This window comes from Mus musculus, chromosome 8 (genome assembly GCF_000001635.26).
Source record: "Mus musculus strain C57BL/6J chromosome 8, GRCm38.p6 C57BL/6J".
In the NCBI taxonomy this organism is placed as follows: domain Eukaryota; kingdom Metazoa; phylum Chordata; class Mammalia; order Rodentia; family Muridae; genus Mus; species Mus musculus.
Genome location: NC_000074.6, coordinates 3423445 through 3441131, shown reverse-complemented (window position 1 = coordinate 3441131; position 17687 = coordinate 3423445). Strand labels below are relative to the sequence as shown.

The 17687-nt window shown below is 46.6% G+C and overlaps 1 protein-coding gene and 1 long non-coding RNA gene across 10 annotated transcripts in view; one reads left to right on the top strand and one right to left on the bottom strand.

The window, feature by feature from the left end:
• Arhgef18 (rho/rac guanine nucleotide exchange factor (GEF) 18) overlaps window positions 1-17687 on the bottom strand; it is a 103264-nt gene that overhangs the window by 15470 nt on the left and 70107 nt on the right. For 7 of the 9 annotated variants that reach the window (XM_030243210.1, XM_030243212.1, NM_001370668.1 and 4 more), the window contains 7 exons: window positions 13642-13783; window positions 11788-11900; window positions 11493-11633; window positions 8263-8513; window positions 6135-6260; window positions 4033-4150; window positions 1394-1645 (listed from right to left, as the gene is read on the bottom strand). In XM_030243210.1, coding sequence (XP_030099070.1) covers window positions 1394-1645; window positions 4033-4150; window positions 6135-6260; window positions 8263-8513; window positions 11493-11633; window positions 11788-11900; window positions 13642-13783 — 1143 coding nt within the window. Of the gene's footprint in view, window positions 1-1393; window positions 1646-4032; window positions 4151-6134; window positions 6261-8262; window positions 8514-11492; window positions 11634-11787; window positions 11901-13641; window positions 13784-14572; window positions 14595-15746; window positions 15838-17687 lie in introns of those variants that run through there. The other 2 variants (XM_017312501.2, XM_006508681.3) reach the window with 2 other exon arrangements.
• On the top strand, window positions 14278-15566 carry Gm46029. The gene is made up of 2 exons (XR_001778492.2): window positions 14278-14487; window positions 14580-15566. It is a non-coding gene; the product is annotated as a predicted gene, 46029 (long non-coding RNA).

Genomic DNA, 17687 nt, shown 5'->3' with positions numbered 1-17687 from the left:
TGTTCCTAGAAGTTCCATTTCTAACTCACCCCTCTCCAAAGTTCCTGAGTTCTGAGATTCAGAGACAATGAATGCCAGAGGCTCTCCTCAGACAGTCCCTTCAGTGGCTCCTGCTCAGAATATGCAGAACTCAAGCCAGAGCTCCAGTGTGCCATGCAGAGTGTGTGTGTGTGTGTGTGTGTGCGCGCGCGCGCGCGAGAGTGCTCTCAGTGGCTAGAGGTGTTGGATTCCTAGAACTTGAGCAATAGGCAGTTGTAAGCTGCCCAGTGTGGGTTCTGGACACCAAATTTAGAGTCCTCTACAAGAACAGCAGATGCTCTTAATGGCTGTGCCATCTTTCCAGTTCCTCATCTGCTACATTACTACTTTGTGTATATGGGTGGCATGTGCAGTGTTTATAAGCTGTGTGTGTGCACACACTAGGGGTTGATATGGGGTTGGGGTACCTTCCCTGATCACTTATTTTTTAAAAATTGATTTATTTTCTGTATTATTAATTTTATGCTTCCACCACATGTGGTGGAAGGCACATGGCACCACATGTGGTCACAGGCATCTAATTTAGGTTGTTAGGCTTGGCAACAAATACCAGTGGATAGTGAGCTATCTTGTCGGCCCTCAACCTGAATTTTTAGACACAGTCTCTCACTGAACCGGAAGGTCATTTATTTGGTTAGGCTGTCTGGCCAGTTAGCTCTGCCATACCCCAGCATAAGGTTACAGGCATGTGCCACCATGCCTGGATGGGGATCAACGGAGGCTAGTGTTTGTTTTCTTTGTTGAAATAGACTTGTCCTTCTGCCCCAGGTTATATCTTGCCTACACAGATGCTGGCAGTGCTGGCCTCAGGCCCTCTGAATCCCAGTCCCTGTATGAAGGTGTGAGCATCTCTTGCAGAGAGTTTCACTCATGAGTGGCATAGGGAGCCCTTTTCTTCTTCTCTTCTGAGACTGGGTTTCATGGATCTTACTCTGGGCCTCAAACTTGCTATGGAGCTGAGGATAACCTTGAATTTCCAATCTTCTTGCTTCTACTTCCCTAGGACTGACTGTTACTACACTCAAGTTTACTTGGGGTTAGAGATAGACCCCAAGGCCTCATGAATGTCAGGAAAGCATTTAACAACTGACCTACAATCCCACCCCTGAAGGGCCATTTCTGAGGACCTTGTCTAAGTTAAACACTTCCTCTGTCCAGTTCTTTGTAGTCCATGGCTCCTTCAAACTTGAAAACATTCAAGTGTTGCAAGTTTGGTTTTATTCCCATCTCTTAGCTTGGTGACAATTCAAGAGGGAATGCCAATCCAAGATAGAGCTCTAAGGTGGCGCCTATCACTTTAACATAGCAACCAGAACTCCAAGCTAGCGCCATGTGGATAGAACCCGAAACCCACCTTTCAGGCGCCCTGAGGTGGACTTCCAGCAGAGGGCGCCTTCCAGGTGGAGCTGGCGCTGCTGCAGCATGTCCTCCTTTCGGAAGGTTAGCCCGTTTTTGAGTTTGCCAGACGACTTCTGGTCCGTCTTGGCTGCAATCTCCTTGAGGCGCTGGTCCTTCTCATACTCACTGACTTTGGCGTCCACTTGTGAGATGATGTCTTTGATGAGGCTCAGGGCTTGGCTCAGGTCCTTGTAGTCCTCAGTGCCAGCTGTTACGTGTAAGCAGAGGTGGCATTGGGTTTTGTGCCCATTACTCAGAGACATACAGAAGGTGATCTGCTGCATCTGGATCTATGAGGTGTGCTTCCTTGGGCCACTGCTCAGAGAATTACAGGCCTGCAATACCACACTGAGCTAGTTTTGTTTTTGTATTTTTTTGAGACAGGGTTTCTCTACGTGCCCAGGCTGTTGTGAACTCACAGAGATCCTCTGTCTTGAGTGCTGGGACTATTCCTGGCCTTTACTTTTTTTGTTGAGACAAGTCTTGTTCCGTAGCCCTGGCTAGCCAGACTTCAGTGTCAATCAGACTGGCCTCAGACTTACATTAGATCTTCCTACCTCTGCCTCCTGAATGTTGGGATTATAGGTATGCACCATCATGCTTGGCTTAGAGTTTAGCTTTTGCTCAAATGGCATAAGCTATCCAGCACAATGTACACGCTCCTACCATTATTGTAATTAGATTCCTCTCAAGTCCTTTAGCTCTTCATAAAAAAATTCCTTCCACCTCCGGACCGAGAGAAGGCCCCTCCCACCTGAAGAACACAGTAGGTGAAGGGACTCTACCCAGCCAGAACACAGCAAACATGGCTCTGGCAGGTCTTGCCCTTCTCCCTCATTCCCTCTGCCTTGCTAAAAACCATTCAACAACATTCCTAAAGCTAGTGACCAAGTATCTGGCCACTTCCTCCTCCTGAGGCTGACTACCAAGGTCAGCTATCAAAGCACTGAAGTTCAGCAATCGCAAACCCCTTAGTGGCTGCCCTAATTAACCTGTTCGATTAAAATGAAATACCTCATCCTAACACATGGGTTTCCCCTTTTACCTTTATATACTCCCATTTGCCTGCGGACTATATCCATTTCCTCTCTATCTACAGGCAGCCCTTTGTCCCTCAAAGAAAAGTTATCTTTTTCCCTTTCTTCTTGTTCTCTTTCCCTTCTGCCTTGTGCTCTCTCTTGTCTGTCTCTTATCCCTGCCCCTTGTCCCTCTGAGGCAAATAAATCTCCTTGTGTGGGGAACTTGGTCTTGGGGTGTCTTGAGCTGATACCAGTCTCTGCAGTAAGGAAACTTGTTATTTTCACATGACCCAAACCTACCAGAAATATGGAATGGGGTGGTCACCACACTGGGCCCCCAAGAGTACCTGGAATGCTTTCTGACCTTTTTACTGTGTTCTCTGTGGATATCAGCATGTCATCTTTTCTTTTGTTTGAGTTTTGATTCAAGATCACATATTGTAGCCCAGGCTGGTGTAGAATATGTGGATGTTTCTACCTATTTCCTCTGAGCTGAAACATTCTATCCTGGAGGGAAGCTATTAAAACTCAGAAAGTAAACAACACTCGCAAGTCTCAGGAAATTCCCTGAAACTCACCAGAATTACACAGTTGGTCTCTCTAAGATTATTTAAGCAATAAGGATTGCCAAAGAGAGGAGATTCTCCAACGTATTTAGCTGTCTTCAAGATCTACAGAGAACTCCGGGTATCCAGTTTTCTGGAGTCCTAACCCATGCTGGGGTGGTTTTTGGTAAAGCAGCTACCTTTGAGTCACCCCTACTCCTGCCTCTGCCTCCCAAGGGCTGAGATTAAAGGCATGTGTCACCACTGCCCAGCCATATCCATACTCTTAAACATCCTCAACAAAGTCATTGGCTCATCAAGTTGTACTTTGGTGGTAGGTTATATTGGTCTATAGTCAGTTCCCAAATCCTATCTAAGCTAAGTTGAAATTTATTAATGTCACACAACACTAGACCCCTAAGAGAACGTCTGTGCCCACTGCATCCAGCTCAGATCTTGCCCTGGCCATTTAACACAAGACCTTTCTTCTTTCCTTTTCTTCTTCTTCTTTCTTTTCATTTTTTGTTACTTTCTTTTCTTCCTTTCTTTTAACATTTACATTTAAATTTTTAAAAATTTTATTTTACATTTATAGGTATTTTTGTCTGCATGTATGTCTGTGCACCATACATATAGTACCTATGGAGGGTGTCAGATTCCCTTGGAACTGGTGTTATGTATGGTTGCCACCATGTTAGTGCTTGAACTCAAACCTGGGTCCTCTGCAAGAGCAGCTGGTCTCTTAATGATGGGCTATCTCCAGTCCCAGAAATCATGTAATAACCCAGGAATCATCTTGTTTCCATCTGGTTCAGATCTAGTTTAGACATACTGACCTGGGATCTGCCTTTGCCCAGCACTTGCTAAGGGCAGAGGCTCACCTAGCTCTTCTCTTCCCATGTCACGTGCCTGGCACCCAGTGTAGGGGATTACAAAGAGGTGACTTGGCCAGTCCATTGATAAACTCCAGAGCTGGTGGGCTGAGGCACCAATCCACCCAGACCCAGGGGTATGGCAGAGCGTGTTCCCACCTTCTGTGTTCTGGATGATGCGTTCCACAAGCACCGGGTACTTGGTTATGCGCTGTGTGACCAGAAGGATGCACTCCTGCACTCCCAGCCTTCGCACAATGGAAAAGTTGCCAATTTTCTGTGGAATGGGAAACAAACAGCTTATTTTAATTTTTTTTTCTTCTTCTTCTTTTTTTTTGGTATTTTTGAGACAGGGCTCTCCATGTGACCCCGGCTGTTCTGCCAGCCTCTGGCTCCCGAGCTGTGATTAAAGCCTTGTGCCACTACACCTGGCTCTCCTGTCTTCCCTCACTCCTCTGTCTTTCTCTTCTCCTTCCTTCCTTCACCATCCTTAACCCCTTGTATTTGTGTTTGAACCCAGAGTCCCAAGCATGCGGAACAAATACTCATTACTAAGCTTATCTCAAGACGACAGACAGGCAGACACAGTTTGATGACTATTGGCATGCACTGTTATGCGGGGGGGGGGGGGGGGGGGCTGCTGTCTGTATGAGTGTGTGTTCATCACAGACCGGAAGAGGGCATCAGAATAGGGGTTCTTCTCTGCCACTCTTCACCTAAGTTTTTTTGTTTGTTTTTGTTTTTGAGATCTCAGACCAGGCTGGCCCATTAATTCTGGGATCAGAAATTTGTAATACCATGCCCTGTGAGATAGTCTTTCCTTGAACACGTATCTTTAACTAAGAACCAAAGTGGCACTTAAACTGGCTTCCTGCTGGGGGCTGGGCAGGCTCCTTGTACTCTGCCTAGCATGCTGCACATTCTCAGGGGCTGTTTCCACGGCTTTTATGAGAGACGGGAATGTGTCAGGAGAGGTGAACAGTCTTCTTCTTCTTTTTTTTTTTTTTTTTTTTTTGAGACAGTTTCTTTGTGTTCCTGGCTGTCACCCGCTCTGTAGACGAGGCTAGCTTCAAACTTAAGAGATCCACCTGCCCCTGCCTCCTGAGTGGTTAAAGGAGTGCGCTACCACTGCCTGGCTCCCCTCAAACTCCCTTTTAAGGCTAGGGTCATGCATAGCCCAGGCTGGACTCTATGTAGCTTACGATGACCTTTAACTTCTACCTCCTGCTTTTACCTTCTTAGCACTGAGATGACTTACACCTGTTTTGTTTGTTTTTAGTGGTGTTTTGTTTGTTAGTGGTGTTTTGTTTGTTAGTGGTGTTTTGTTTGTTTTTAGTGGTTTTTTTAAACAAATACATATTTACTTAGTTTGGTGTGTGTGCCCCTTTAGGGAGGTTAGCAAAGAACTTTCAGAATCAGTTCTCTCCTTCCATCTTAGGACTAAAATTAGGTTTGGTAACAGCCAAGCATCTTTACCATCAGCCGTGTAGATATCCCAGCATCATGCCACAAGCCCCTAGGGTCACAGGGACCAGCCAGAGAAGGCAGGTTTAACTCTACGAAGACAGCAATAGCTCTGAAGGGTGGTTCCTCAGTGGGACAATGCCTCACTCAAAGGACCCACATGGCTGGGTGTTATGGCACAAGCCTGGAATTCTAGCTCAAGGCTAACCAGAACTATATACTGATCTCAAACGTGAGGGCTGGCGCTGTGCTTGAAACCCTGGGTTCCATCCCCACTGGCACATAAACTGGTTGTGGTGATACACTCCTGTCACCACAATACTTGGTGGGGCAGAGGCAGTAGGATCATGACTTCAGGGTCACCCTTGGCGACACAGAGGTTTATAGTCAGTATGGACTCCATGAGAGCCTGTCAGCCGATGAATGAATGCAAGAGTGAGCTGGCATGGTGGTACACCCCTGTAAGCACAGACCTTGGGAGGCTGAGGCAGGAGGATCTGCAAGTTTTAAGCCATACTGGGGTATCTAATGAGACCCCCATAACGCCAGGTATAATGGTGTGTGTCTGTAATCAAAGTACTTTAAAAGTGAGACTCCCAGAAGCCCCAAGGTCAGCTAGTCTGGTGGAGAACAGGAATTACTATCCCAAACAAGGCAGAGAAGAACCAACATCCAGTGTTATCCTGTGGTATGGTACATGTGTGTATCTGCACAACCTCCTCCCAGCCCCTGTCCAGCACATCCACATCCCCCCACTCACACAAACACAACGTTTTTAATTTTTGTTTCTTCTTTACCTTGATTAAGTTTTGAAACTTCTTGCTTTGCTGCAGCAATAGCTTGTACTGACCGACTGCATCATTGTGGCCACTACAGAACACAGCGTATTTCTCCTTCATTCTCTCCCCGGTTTCTCCTGAGAACTAATATGGACAGGAGACAGAAAAGTTAGCAGGAAACGAATTGTGACTGCTTCCATCTGGTTCATCTGTTCATGCTAAGAACTGTCCTAGGCGGGTGTGGTAGCGCATGCCTTTAATCCCAGCACTCGGGAGGCAGAGGCAGGTGGATTTCTGAGTTCGAGGCCAGCCTGGTCTACAAAGTGAGTTCCAGGACAGCCAGGGCTGTACAGAGAAACCCCGTCTTGAAAAACCAAAACAAAACAAAACAAAAAAAAAAAACAAAAAACAAAAATTGTCCTAAGCTCTGTCTGTCCCCATTCTCCAGGCGCTTCTGGTCCACACAGTCAGGTGGCCTAATCTACTGCTATGGACTGAGTCCTAAAAGTAAAATTCCCTTTCATAGCCATTTTTTGCAATGAGTGTGTAATGGTTTCCTTCTGGCTTAGAGAAGGGTTTTCTTAGGTTGTGAGGCTGGCTTCAAACTCTTGATCCCACTCCCTTTTGTCCATCTTGTGCTAGGATCAGAAGGAGCAGCAGAAGTAAGGAAGCCTGCAATGGATGGCTCTGACCCCTGGGGAGATGGCTCAGTGGCCTGGGCTTAGTTAGGTCTTCAATGCCTGCCTAAAGAACTGATTCAGGCAGCATGTGCCTGTAACTGCAGTGCTGGGAGGCTGAGGCAGGAGGATTGTAGGGGCTCCCTGGACAGCTAACCAGCCAAAACAGTCAGCTCTAGGTTCATTCAAAGACCCTGCCCCAGCCTTTAATCCCAGTACTTAAGAGCAGAGGCAGGTGGGCGGTCTCTGTGACTTCTAGGTCACCCTGGTCGACACAGCAAGTTCCTGGACACCTGGATTACATAGATAAACAAATAAAAATAAAACAATCAAAAATCAAAACAAAAAATAGAAAAGAAAGAAAGGAGAAACAAAGAAATAAATAAACAAAGAAAGGACTGGAGCTGTCAAGAAGGCTCAGTAGTAAAGACACATGCTTTCAAGCCTGACGGCCTGAGTTGATCCCGGAGATTTATATGGTAGACGGGCGGGGCCAATTCCTGAAAATCCGCCTCGGACTTCCTCAGGTACCACGGCACATGCGTGGTCACACATAAATGATTATTCTCTCTCTCTCTCTTGCTCTCTCTCTCCTTCTCTCTCTCTCTCTCTCCTTCAAGGCAGGCTTTCTCTGTGTATCTCTGGCTGCTATGGAACATGCTCTGTAGACCAGGCTGGCCTCGAACTCAGGGATCTGCCTGCCTCCTGAGTAATAGGATTAAAGGCATGCGCCCCCACTGCCTGGCTTACAAATGAAATGATGGAGGACACCTGATATCAACCTCTGGCCTCAGTAGGCACCCGCACTGTATGCATACACTACCCCTGGCAGCTAGGGGCTGGAGGAGACATAACTCATTAAACTGTCTGTGTCTAGCATACTGAAAGCCCTGGCCACGGTCCCCAGCATTGCATAAACTAGGTATGCGGGAACACCAGTAGTCCCAGCTCTCAGGAAGGAATCAAGAGGACCATTTCAAGGTTCAAGTGAGGTGAGCTATAAGAGGCCCTGCCTGAACCTCCTGTCTCCCACATAACCCAACAAGATACCAACCAACAAAACAAAATCATACAAATTTTTTTGCCCTTTTGAGATAGGCCCTCTAGGCCTCAGTATGCACTTAGCCCCCCATGTCCCACTATGTCATTGATGATGATGACGATGAACTCCTGATCCTCCCAAGTGGCAGAAACCAGCATGCCTGGCATGTCGTGCTCGGGGTGGCACTCAAGGCTTTCTGCATGCCAGGCAAGAGCTAGCTGAGAATGGGATTCTGAATAGTGTTCCCACATGTTCGGTTGCCATTCCCGGCTCAGGTTCCTGAGATAAGAGCAATCTGGACGGGAGCTGGCGCTGTGTGGTTTCCGGGAATGATGGGCTTGTAATGTACCAGAGCCATCATCGTTCCATCAGAGAGAAGCAAGGCAGGGTGGAGATGGGTGCGGCCCATCCTGGTCACGGTACCTACCTGCTGAACCAGGACGTCTCCGATCTTTTGGATGACGTAATTCCGATCACTGCCCTCCTCTAGGAACTCCTGCCGGCGCTCCTTAAGGCGGGCAAGGAAATGGCTGTGCATGTCCAGTAAGTCATCAGCGCACGGAAACAGACGGCTGACTGCCTGGCCACTGAATTGCAGCTCTTCCTGCAGGGCTCTGGAGTATACTTTCAGCATGATCTTTAGTGTGCGCACGTGATGAGCCTCTGTCTGCATCAGCTCTGTAGGGACAGAGGCGTGGGAAGATTCACCTTACCTCCCAGGGTACGCGCATCCTGAGACCTGCTGCAGCTGGATTGACCCTGTCAGCTCTCGGCCCATGTCCCTGCCCCTATGGCTGGGACCATGTACGTGCATGCACACACTCTCTCTTTCATACATTTATATATATATAAATGGGTTTCGTTTCCAGCACCCACGTGCAGGCTCACAACTACCTGTAACTCCACTTCCAGGGCATCTGTTGTTCTCTCCTAGCCTCTGCTATTACCTGCACATACATGGTACACACACAGATACTAAGCCCCCTCACGTCATATAAAATAATAAATATTTTAATAAATTACATTAGAAATAGAAAATAGGACTATAGAGATGGCTCAGTGGCTAAGACCATTGGTTGCTCTTCCAAAGGACCCGGGTTTGATTCCCAGCACCTGCACAGCAGCTCACAACCATCTGTAACTCTAGTTCTAGAAACTTCAGTTCCAGAGCATCTGATATCCTCTTCAGGCATTCTTGGGACACCAGGCACATAAGCGGTGCCCAGGCACACATGGAGGAAACCCACACATACACATTAAAAGAAAAGAACCGTTTCAAGCCTATGTTGGTAAGCGTCCAATACGTCATCAGCAAGCAGCACATGGAAACATGTCAGGCCACAATTCCCAAGCCTGACAATTGGAGTTCAATCCGTAGGACCCATGTAATAGGAGAGACGCCTCCCTCGCCCAAGTTGTCCTCTGACCTCCACACACACACTGCAGTACCTAGCCTGCGTTGCTATGCCCAGTTTTTCATATGGGTGCTGGGATCTGAACTCGTGCTTGTGCAGCGGGAATTTTGCCAACTAAGCCACACCTCCAGCCTTTGTTTCTTCCTTTTTTTTTTTCTCTTTTTTTTTGGACACAGGGTCTTGGGACCCGAGTCATAGCTAGGTAGCACAAGCCTCATATACACCGGGCCCTAGGTTCTAGCTCAGTTACTTCATAAACAACAAAATGAACAACAGAAAAGAAGGAATAGTCTTGACGTAGGTAAGGATGTTCACGAGGCCACGGTCTGTCCTCAGCACCTTAAAAACCTGGGTGTCGCATGCATTACTGAAGCCCAAGTACGGAAGGCAGAGGCTGGAAGGTGAGGAGTTCCAGTGATCCTTCCTTTTGGTACCACTGGGGAGCAGAGATGTGACTGGCTCAAACATCCTTCCTGCCACAGTAACAACAGGTGCCTCCCATCACACGTGGCCTTTAGCCTTTCTTAATTAGATGCCTTTCCTCCCCTCAGTGCTATGTGAGTCTGAAGCAAAAGCAGTTGAAAAAAAAAATTTAGGAATGTGCAGTGGAAGCTCAATGTCCCAGGAGCCTCTGTCCTTGAGGTCAAGAAGGCTGTGCTGAGGAACACAGCCTTGGTGGGAGTGAAGCTTGCACGTCTCTGAATAAATGTTATCAGATACAGACTCCAGTGGACCCTGAACCCCATGTCTGTGGTCCACTCATGTGCTCAAATTTAACCTCCGTGTTAGTAACTGGCATGGCTGTAGAAGTGCTTGCCTATCATGAACCCGTGTTCTTCCCTGAGCATCCCATGACCCAGAACCAGGTGGACCAGGCCTGTCATCCCAGAACTCTGGCAGCGAAGGCAGGAGGATCAGAAGTTCAAGGTCACCCTGTTACAAAGCATCTGTGAGGCTAGCCTGGGCTACACAAGAGACCCTGCCTAAAAACAAAAACAAAGAAAACAGGCGAGCCTCTGAGAAGTTATTAGGTGAGGTAAGTAAAATCTTCACAGGTGGGAAAACGTGTTTATAGAATAGGATTCTGGGCTGGCTGGCTGGCTGGCTGGCTGGCTCAGAGAACAAAGATACTTGCCCTTGCTGCATAATCTTGGTGACTTCAAGTTCAATCTCTGGAACTCACAAAAGGTAGAAAAAGACTCTGACCTCTCTACCTGTGGGACACACATCACACACACACACACACACACACACACACACACACACACCCACACCCACACCACACACATGAGTGTGTATGAAAAGGTATAAAAATGATATAAACACTGTATTCAGGTATGAAATCCTCCAACTAAAAAACAAAAACAAACAAACAAACAAAAAAATCAACCAACCAAACAAAAAACCCCAAAACAACAAACCTACAACAACAAAATCCGAGAAGATCAGAGATGAAACCAGTGGCTATCATGTGCTTTGGATTTGGAACTAACACACATACAAATAAAAGAGGCTCCTGCCTGTTCTTAAGCACTCTGAAGGCACAGCAGGGAGGCGCTGTCTAAGACCAGGAAGCTGGTTTCACCAAATTCTGGATGTTTCAGTCTCTAAATGCCACCCTGCTGATGACATTCTGTCCCAGCAGACCAAACAGAAGGAGACAGTCACTAACTAGGTGAGCATGAATCAGCCTGGGCACTTGTCAGGCTGGTTTGCAGGGACCTGTGCCAACAAAAACCTCCCGGGTAGGGCTGTCCTGGGAGAGCAGGAAGTGAGGCAAATGACCAGTTCTCCCAAGAGACTGGCTACATACCTCAGACTCTTAGGTGGAATTAGGGAAAGAAAAAAATAAATAAATAAAAAGAAGGTGCTGGGATTTAGCACATTTGGTAGAGACCTTGCTTAGCATGCACAAAACTCTGGCTTCCATTCCTAGCACTGCATAATCAGGTTGGGCAGTGTCTGTCTGTAATTCCAAGTACTTGGGAGGAAGAGGAAATTTAAAGTTATTTGAGGTGACATGGTAATTTTGAGGCTATGACTGTCTATCTCAAAAAACAAAACAAGAAAAAAAACCAAAACCAAAACAGGGCCAGCAAGATGGTTCAGTGGACAAAGGCGTTTCCAGATAAGGCTGGACTCGTACAGGCATGCACCACACACAAAATGATTTTTACAAAAGAAAGGAAAGAAAGAATTAAAGAGAACGCCAGCATGGCGGCACAGGCGTTAGACCCCTTACCATATAGGACGTCCTGTCTCTTTACCACCTCCTTCTTCTGTTTCTTGGCATATGCTAAATCCACAGAGAGGCTCCAGGACTCGGCCTCAAACTCATGTGCATCTGATTCGATCTCACACCTCAGTGAAGCAATGTAAGGGTCTGGGGGAAGGACAGAATGTTGTTGGTTAAGGGTCCAGAGCTTGCCATATCTCCCTGTTGCAATTATGGAGGACATGCTGAAGCCTCTGGCTTTTCCCAGTAGAGCCAGGAACCATGTGGCATCCCCCAGGAGAGCAGAGAGCATTGACCATACCTTCTATGAAAACAGACTCAGCATTCGAGGATGTGAGTGACAGAGAGTCGTCTGCCGTCTGCTTCAACTTTAAAAACACGGAGTCAGCTTCATCCATGTCTCCAGCAATTGGTCTGAGTGGAGATGATTGAAATGTTTATTTCACAAAAATTAGTCAGGGCCAGTGAGACAGCTCTGTGGGTGAAGATGCTTCTAAGCCTGGTGACCTGAGATCAATCCCCGAGACCCACATGGAGTGGAAGGAGAGAGCCGAGTCTACAAACAACAAAAGTGGCTTAAATAGGCATGTATGTTTCCTTGGAATATGTAAGGCGAATGAGGTTGTTCCTCCTTCTAGATAGATGTTTGGAGAACTTTCTGGATTCCAGGAGTACTCTTTAACTTGTCACAGGTCATCTTTTAAAAAAAATGAGGAAACTTTTGGTTACAGATACAGCGTAGTGTTAAGAGTGCTTGCTCAGGATGCTCAAGGCCTTGGATTCCACCTTCAGTGAGAGGAAGAGGGGAAGGAAATGTGGAAGAAGAAGAGGGAAGAAGGGAAAGAAGTTGAGAAACATAATTTGGAATTCTAGGTGAGTCTTCAGAGAGACCACATTAGGGGAAAAGCCTGGACTACTGACTAAAGCTTCACTTAGTTTAGGCTGTTCCATGCATCAGCTGGTGGTGCAACTGTAACAGATATACAGATGTAGCAGCTGGTGGTGCGACTGTAACAGATGTGCAGATGTAGCAGCTGGTGGTGCGACTGTAACAGATGTGCATTACTGGCTTAACAACAGAGGCAACTGTGTCTGTGTGTGTTGCTGGGAAGGCTAGGAAAGGAGTTTGGAGACTCTGCTACTTGCTCACATTTTCTGGAAATTTAAAAATATTGTAGCAGCTGGAGGTGTGGCAGAGCACATGCTCAGCTATGATGAAGTAGTAAGATGACTCAGTAAGTCTGTGTGCAGGAGTACCCAATTGCCCCTGCCTTTACTAGTGATCACTTACAGGATACACAGTCTCACAGCAATGGGTAACAGGAGAGACTTTTTACAAAGGGAAAAGAATATCAGCCCCTTTCCCCAGCTACTCATCAGTGCACATAACCATTATGTTATGCTGTGGCTCCAAGTCAATGCTTCTGGTCCTGTATTCGAACCATCTTGATGTACTGTGAAGCCAAGAGAGGCATAGACACTGAGCATGTCTTGGGAATAGGAGTAAGCCCTGTCCAGGGATGCCAAGCCAGTATGCTACGCAAACTGCCTCTACCCCCGGCTGAACATAATCAGGTATGCACTGGTTTTACAAAAAGAAAACATAGCCAGTGATAGGTGGCATAAACTGTTAATCCCAGCATTTGGGAGGCAGAGGCAGGTGGATCTCTGAGTTTGAGGTCAGCCAGGGCTATACAGAGAAACCTTGTCTCAAAAAACTGAAACAAAACAAAATATCAAAACCAAAAAGAAAATGCATGGACTGGGCCAGTAGATAGCTCAGCTAATAAAGGTGCTTGCCTTCAAGACTGATAATTAAGTTCAATCCCTGGATTCCAAACAGCAGGAGAGAACCAACTCCTCAGAGTCGTCCTCTGACCCCCATGTCTGCTGTGGCACATGTGCCCCAATACATCTACACAAATAAATAAATGCAATCTAGAAAAACAGGTTTAAGGTCATCTTTGACTACCCTGTGAGTACTAGACCAACCTAGGCTGTTAAGACCGCTCTGATAATGATAAATTTTAAACAACACCAGGACTTAGAAAGCATGTGTTAATAATCATTACCATGGGGCATAAATGAGTTTCTTTTCTCTCCCCCTGTGAGTGCACCTGCCAGGGTAAAGGTACCCCCTGCCCCCCTAGCTTACCCAAGTCGCACCCCAGATCCAGCTGGGCTCGGTGTTGGCTGGAGACCCCCTTTCTGAGAGATGGTCATGCCGACATTCCTGGAAGGAGCTGGGCTGCTGCCATCAGACAGAAGTGTGGTCCGAGGGTGCTCCTTCAGGGAGGCTGCAACAGAGGCAAATACAGGGCTGGAGCTGAGAAAGTGGGCAGGGTAGCGGAGGTTGCCTGTCCTGAAGCCTCGCTCTGTCTGGGGCCTCAGCACGGACAGAATCTTGGAGGTCAATAGCTCATTATCCAAGAAGACATTCTCGTTCCACTTCTTGGGGAGAGAGCCATAGAAGGGCAGCTCGGGGTGGCCAGGGAGTGACCCCCGCCTGTTGCCACCCTTAGAGTGTGTGGTTCCCATGCTGGTGCCTGGTGCTGTACCCAGGCTGTGCTGTGCTGGTTTTGATGCCTTGGGTGGGATCCTTCTAGAAAAAGAAGGTGTGCCTCCCCCTGCTGTATTGGCTGGAGCAGTGGGGCTGGTGTGCTGGAAACTGGTCCCTACCGTGACTGTGTGGTGTACAAATGGCACAGAATTTTCTCTTTGGGTAACAATTAAAAAAAAAAAAAAAGAAGGAACGGCTCTCCCACACTCTGCTTGCTCTTTGCAGGGGGCAACGGCAGAGGACAGCTTGTGTTCACAGCAAATAATCTACTACTGGGAGCTTTGCATTTGGCGTGTTTGGCACAGACACTACATTCAGAATGATAATTGATCTGAGATCGGATATGAGGATAATGCAGAGACCCACAGACCTGGAGGCACGATGCTGACTTAGCTGGCTGTGCTCATCAGTCCTGCTATAGGGCAGGACTCTAACATCAGGGTATATCTGAGGCTCATTATTCTGTTTTATGGACACACCCAACACACATAGGAGTTCTGAACAGTTATTTATTCCAATTGCTTACTTTTTAGGGTCTGGACAGGAGGATCCACACACCCACTGATGGTAATGTTTCCTTCCCACTGACTGAAAAAAAGGTTTAACACAAAACAGCCAGCTGGGGATGAAATCAGAGACAGTGCGCATGCTCGCTCACAGGTCTGTATGACTGAACCACACCCTAATTCCTAAGAGATTCTAGGTAAGTGTTCTCCAGCTCACTCTCTCTGAGCATTCCCCACCCCAACCCTCACTGGAGAATTCTAGGCAGGGGTTCTACCCCTGAACCATGCATGCCCCAACCCTCTCACGATTTATTTGGTTAAGAAAAAGTACACTTCTTTTTAGCTCTCTAGCCTGCCCTTCTCTTCCATGTGGTGAAATAGCAGGAAGACCCTTGCTGGGTGCTATTGCTCTAGACTCCAAAACCACTGGCCAGACAAATCTCTCTCTGTCTCTGTCTTGTTCCAGGATAGCAGGGCTATATAGAGAAACCCTATCTCAAAAATAAAACAACAACAACAAAAAGACTAAGGATACATTGGAAATTTTCTGACAGAGAGGTCATGAAGTTTAAGATATGAATGACTACATGCTGCAAATATTTTCAATTAAAATTCATCCTTTAATTTTTATTTTTATTTCATATTTAAATAATACTTTTTATTTATTAGTTATTAAATAAAAATACCCTTTTATTTTCCCCCTTTGAGACAGGGTCTCTCTGTGTAGCCTTGGCAGGCCTGGAGCTCAGTAGCCAAGAACAGCTTCGGATTTCTGAAAGTCCTGCCTCCGCCTCCCAAGCACGAGGATCACAGCTGTGTACCGCCATATCCTTTCCTGGCTGCTGGACGTGGAATCCAGGGCTTCATATCCACTAGCCAAGTGATCTACCAGCTGAGGCACTGAGCCAGCCCTTATAACATTCAATATGTTTATCAGCCTGGCATGGTGGGGATGTCACTGACCCCTGCCTCAAATGTTCTGATGTCAAGTTAATAAAAGTCTGACAACTGTAATTATTATGGTAGATGTTGGCCACGTAGATGTCACCAATGCATACACGCCCATTTACAAATAGAAAAAAACATCATAAATGGAAGCGGCTCAGGTCAGGGCAGGAATTTCCTGCTATTTGTACACCATACCAAACCCCACCCAAGGCCATGATGATTTAAACACACAAGTATGGGACAAACCTGAATGGCGGCCTCTGCTGGGCCTCTTAGCATGGCTAGCTAGTTCCTGAACTAAGGTCTGATCCAAAGTTGAACAGATTCTGCTTTCATGCTGTTCAGAGAAAAGAAAGTACAAATATCATCTAGGAACGGCCAGCTCCAAAGAATGTTTATACATATTGCTAATGGTGGGCCTTGGGAACCTGTAATCCAAATGCTGAGGACAATGAGACAGGAGGATCACAAGTTTAAGGTCAGCCTGTCTCAAAAACAAAAGGACAAAGGGCTTGGAAAGGTAGCTCAGTGGTTAAGAGTACTTGCTTTTCTTGCAGAGGACACAGGTTTAGTTCCCAGTACCCTCATGGCGGCTCACAACCACCTGCAACTAACTCCAGTTTCAAGAGATCTGAGACACACCACCAAATACCTGTACATGCATGCGTGCACACGCGCGCACACACAAAGTATACTAACACATAGCTGTGCACACAGGCATGCATACACACATATACATTATGCACACAAATATATACCTATAGAGGAGTGCATACGCATAAAGTACACTAAAAGGGCTAGTGAGATAACTCAGTGGGTAAGGTCCCTTTGGTACCAATCCTGATGACCTGATTTTGATTCCCTCAATCCCCTGGACCCACATAGTGGATGGGAACAGTTGACTCCTGCAATTTGTCCTCTGACCTACACACGCGTGCGTGTGCAAACAAGCTTTGCCTCCATCAGTTGAAAACATTAAAACAAACTAAATAAACAAGAACCTAAAACAAAAGGCTGGAGGTGCGTCTTGATGGTCGAGTGTTTCCTAGCATGCTCAAGGCCCAGGGTTTGATCCCCACCTGTTACAAGGACTAACAGCTACCTTGGAGATCATTGAGTATGAGCCTACCTCCTGTCCATCTGTTCCTGCATTGTGTCCTGTCCTGCCTTTCCTCATCTCCCAACACCAGAAAGGGAAGTTACCTCTTAGTTTTTAAATCAAAGCCCCATTAACGTAAAGCTATTTCCTCCTGGTCAAGCTAGAATAGAATCTAAGTTATTCATTCTTCTGTCCCTGGGAGGAGACCTGGCATTATAAGCTACTCAAAACATCGCAGACCACATTATCTTCTTTGTCAGCTTGGCTTGTCACTCATGCTACAGGGAAGGAAAGGTAAATTGTCCCATTAATGAGAAAGAGCCCCTCCCTCAGTGCAGGCGGTGGTGGAGTTTTGAGTCCTCGAAATGTTTACCATTCTTTGTTTTGTTCCTTTTCCTTGGGATACCGGCCGAAAGTTCAAGCTCCCTTTCCTGGTTGCTCTGGGCTTTTCAGTTTCTCTCTGAAGCCCTCCATGTCGTCCACCACGCAGGTTTTGCTAACCTCCATTGCAAAAGGCACAGTGTTCTTTCTTTCTCTGTTCCTCAGGTGTACTGTTTATAGTTGTCTGCTGTTTCCCTTCAAACTCTAAAGCTCTGATGGTTACTTTCTGTTTATGTATAGTATGTGTGTATGTATGTGGTTCCTAAGGAGGCCAGAGGAGAGCATGAGCTGTGCTGGAGCTGGAGTTAGGACACTGAGAACTGTCCCATCGTGTGCTGGGAACTGAACTCAGGTCCTCTGTATGAGCAGCACACAGTCTAAGCCACTGAGCCATCCCTTCAGCCCCCATTTTTCTCAAAATAAAATTATCTTTGAGCTTCAAGTCCATTAAAAAAAATTCTTTTACTAATGAGACTACAGACCCAAACTGAGACCTCAGTTTCCCCAGTACAGCAGACAGCAAACAATAACAGTAAAATAAACTATTAGAGCAGACAGAGTATGGTAGTGCATTCCTTTTATCTCAGCACTTCAGAAAGCAGAGGCAAGTAGATATTTGAGTTCAAGGCCAGCCTGCTTGACATAGCAACTTCAAGATCAGCCAGGACTACATAGTGAGACGCTGTCATAAACAAACAATCCTCCAA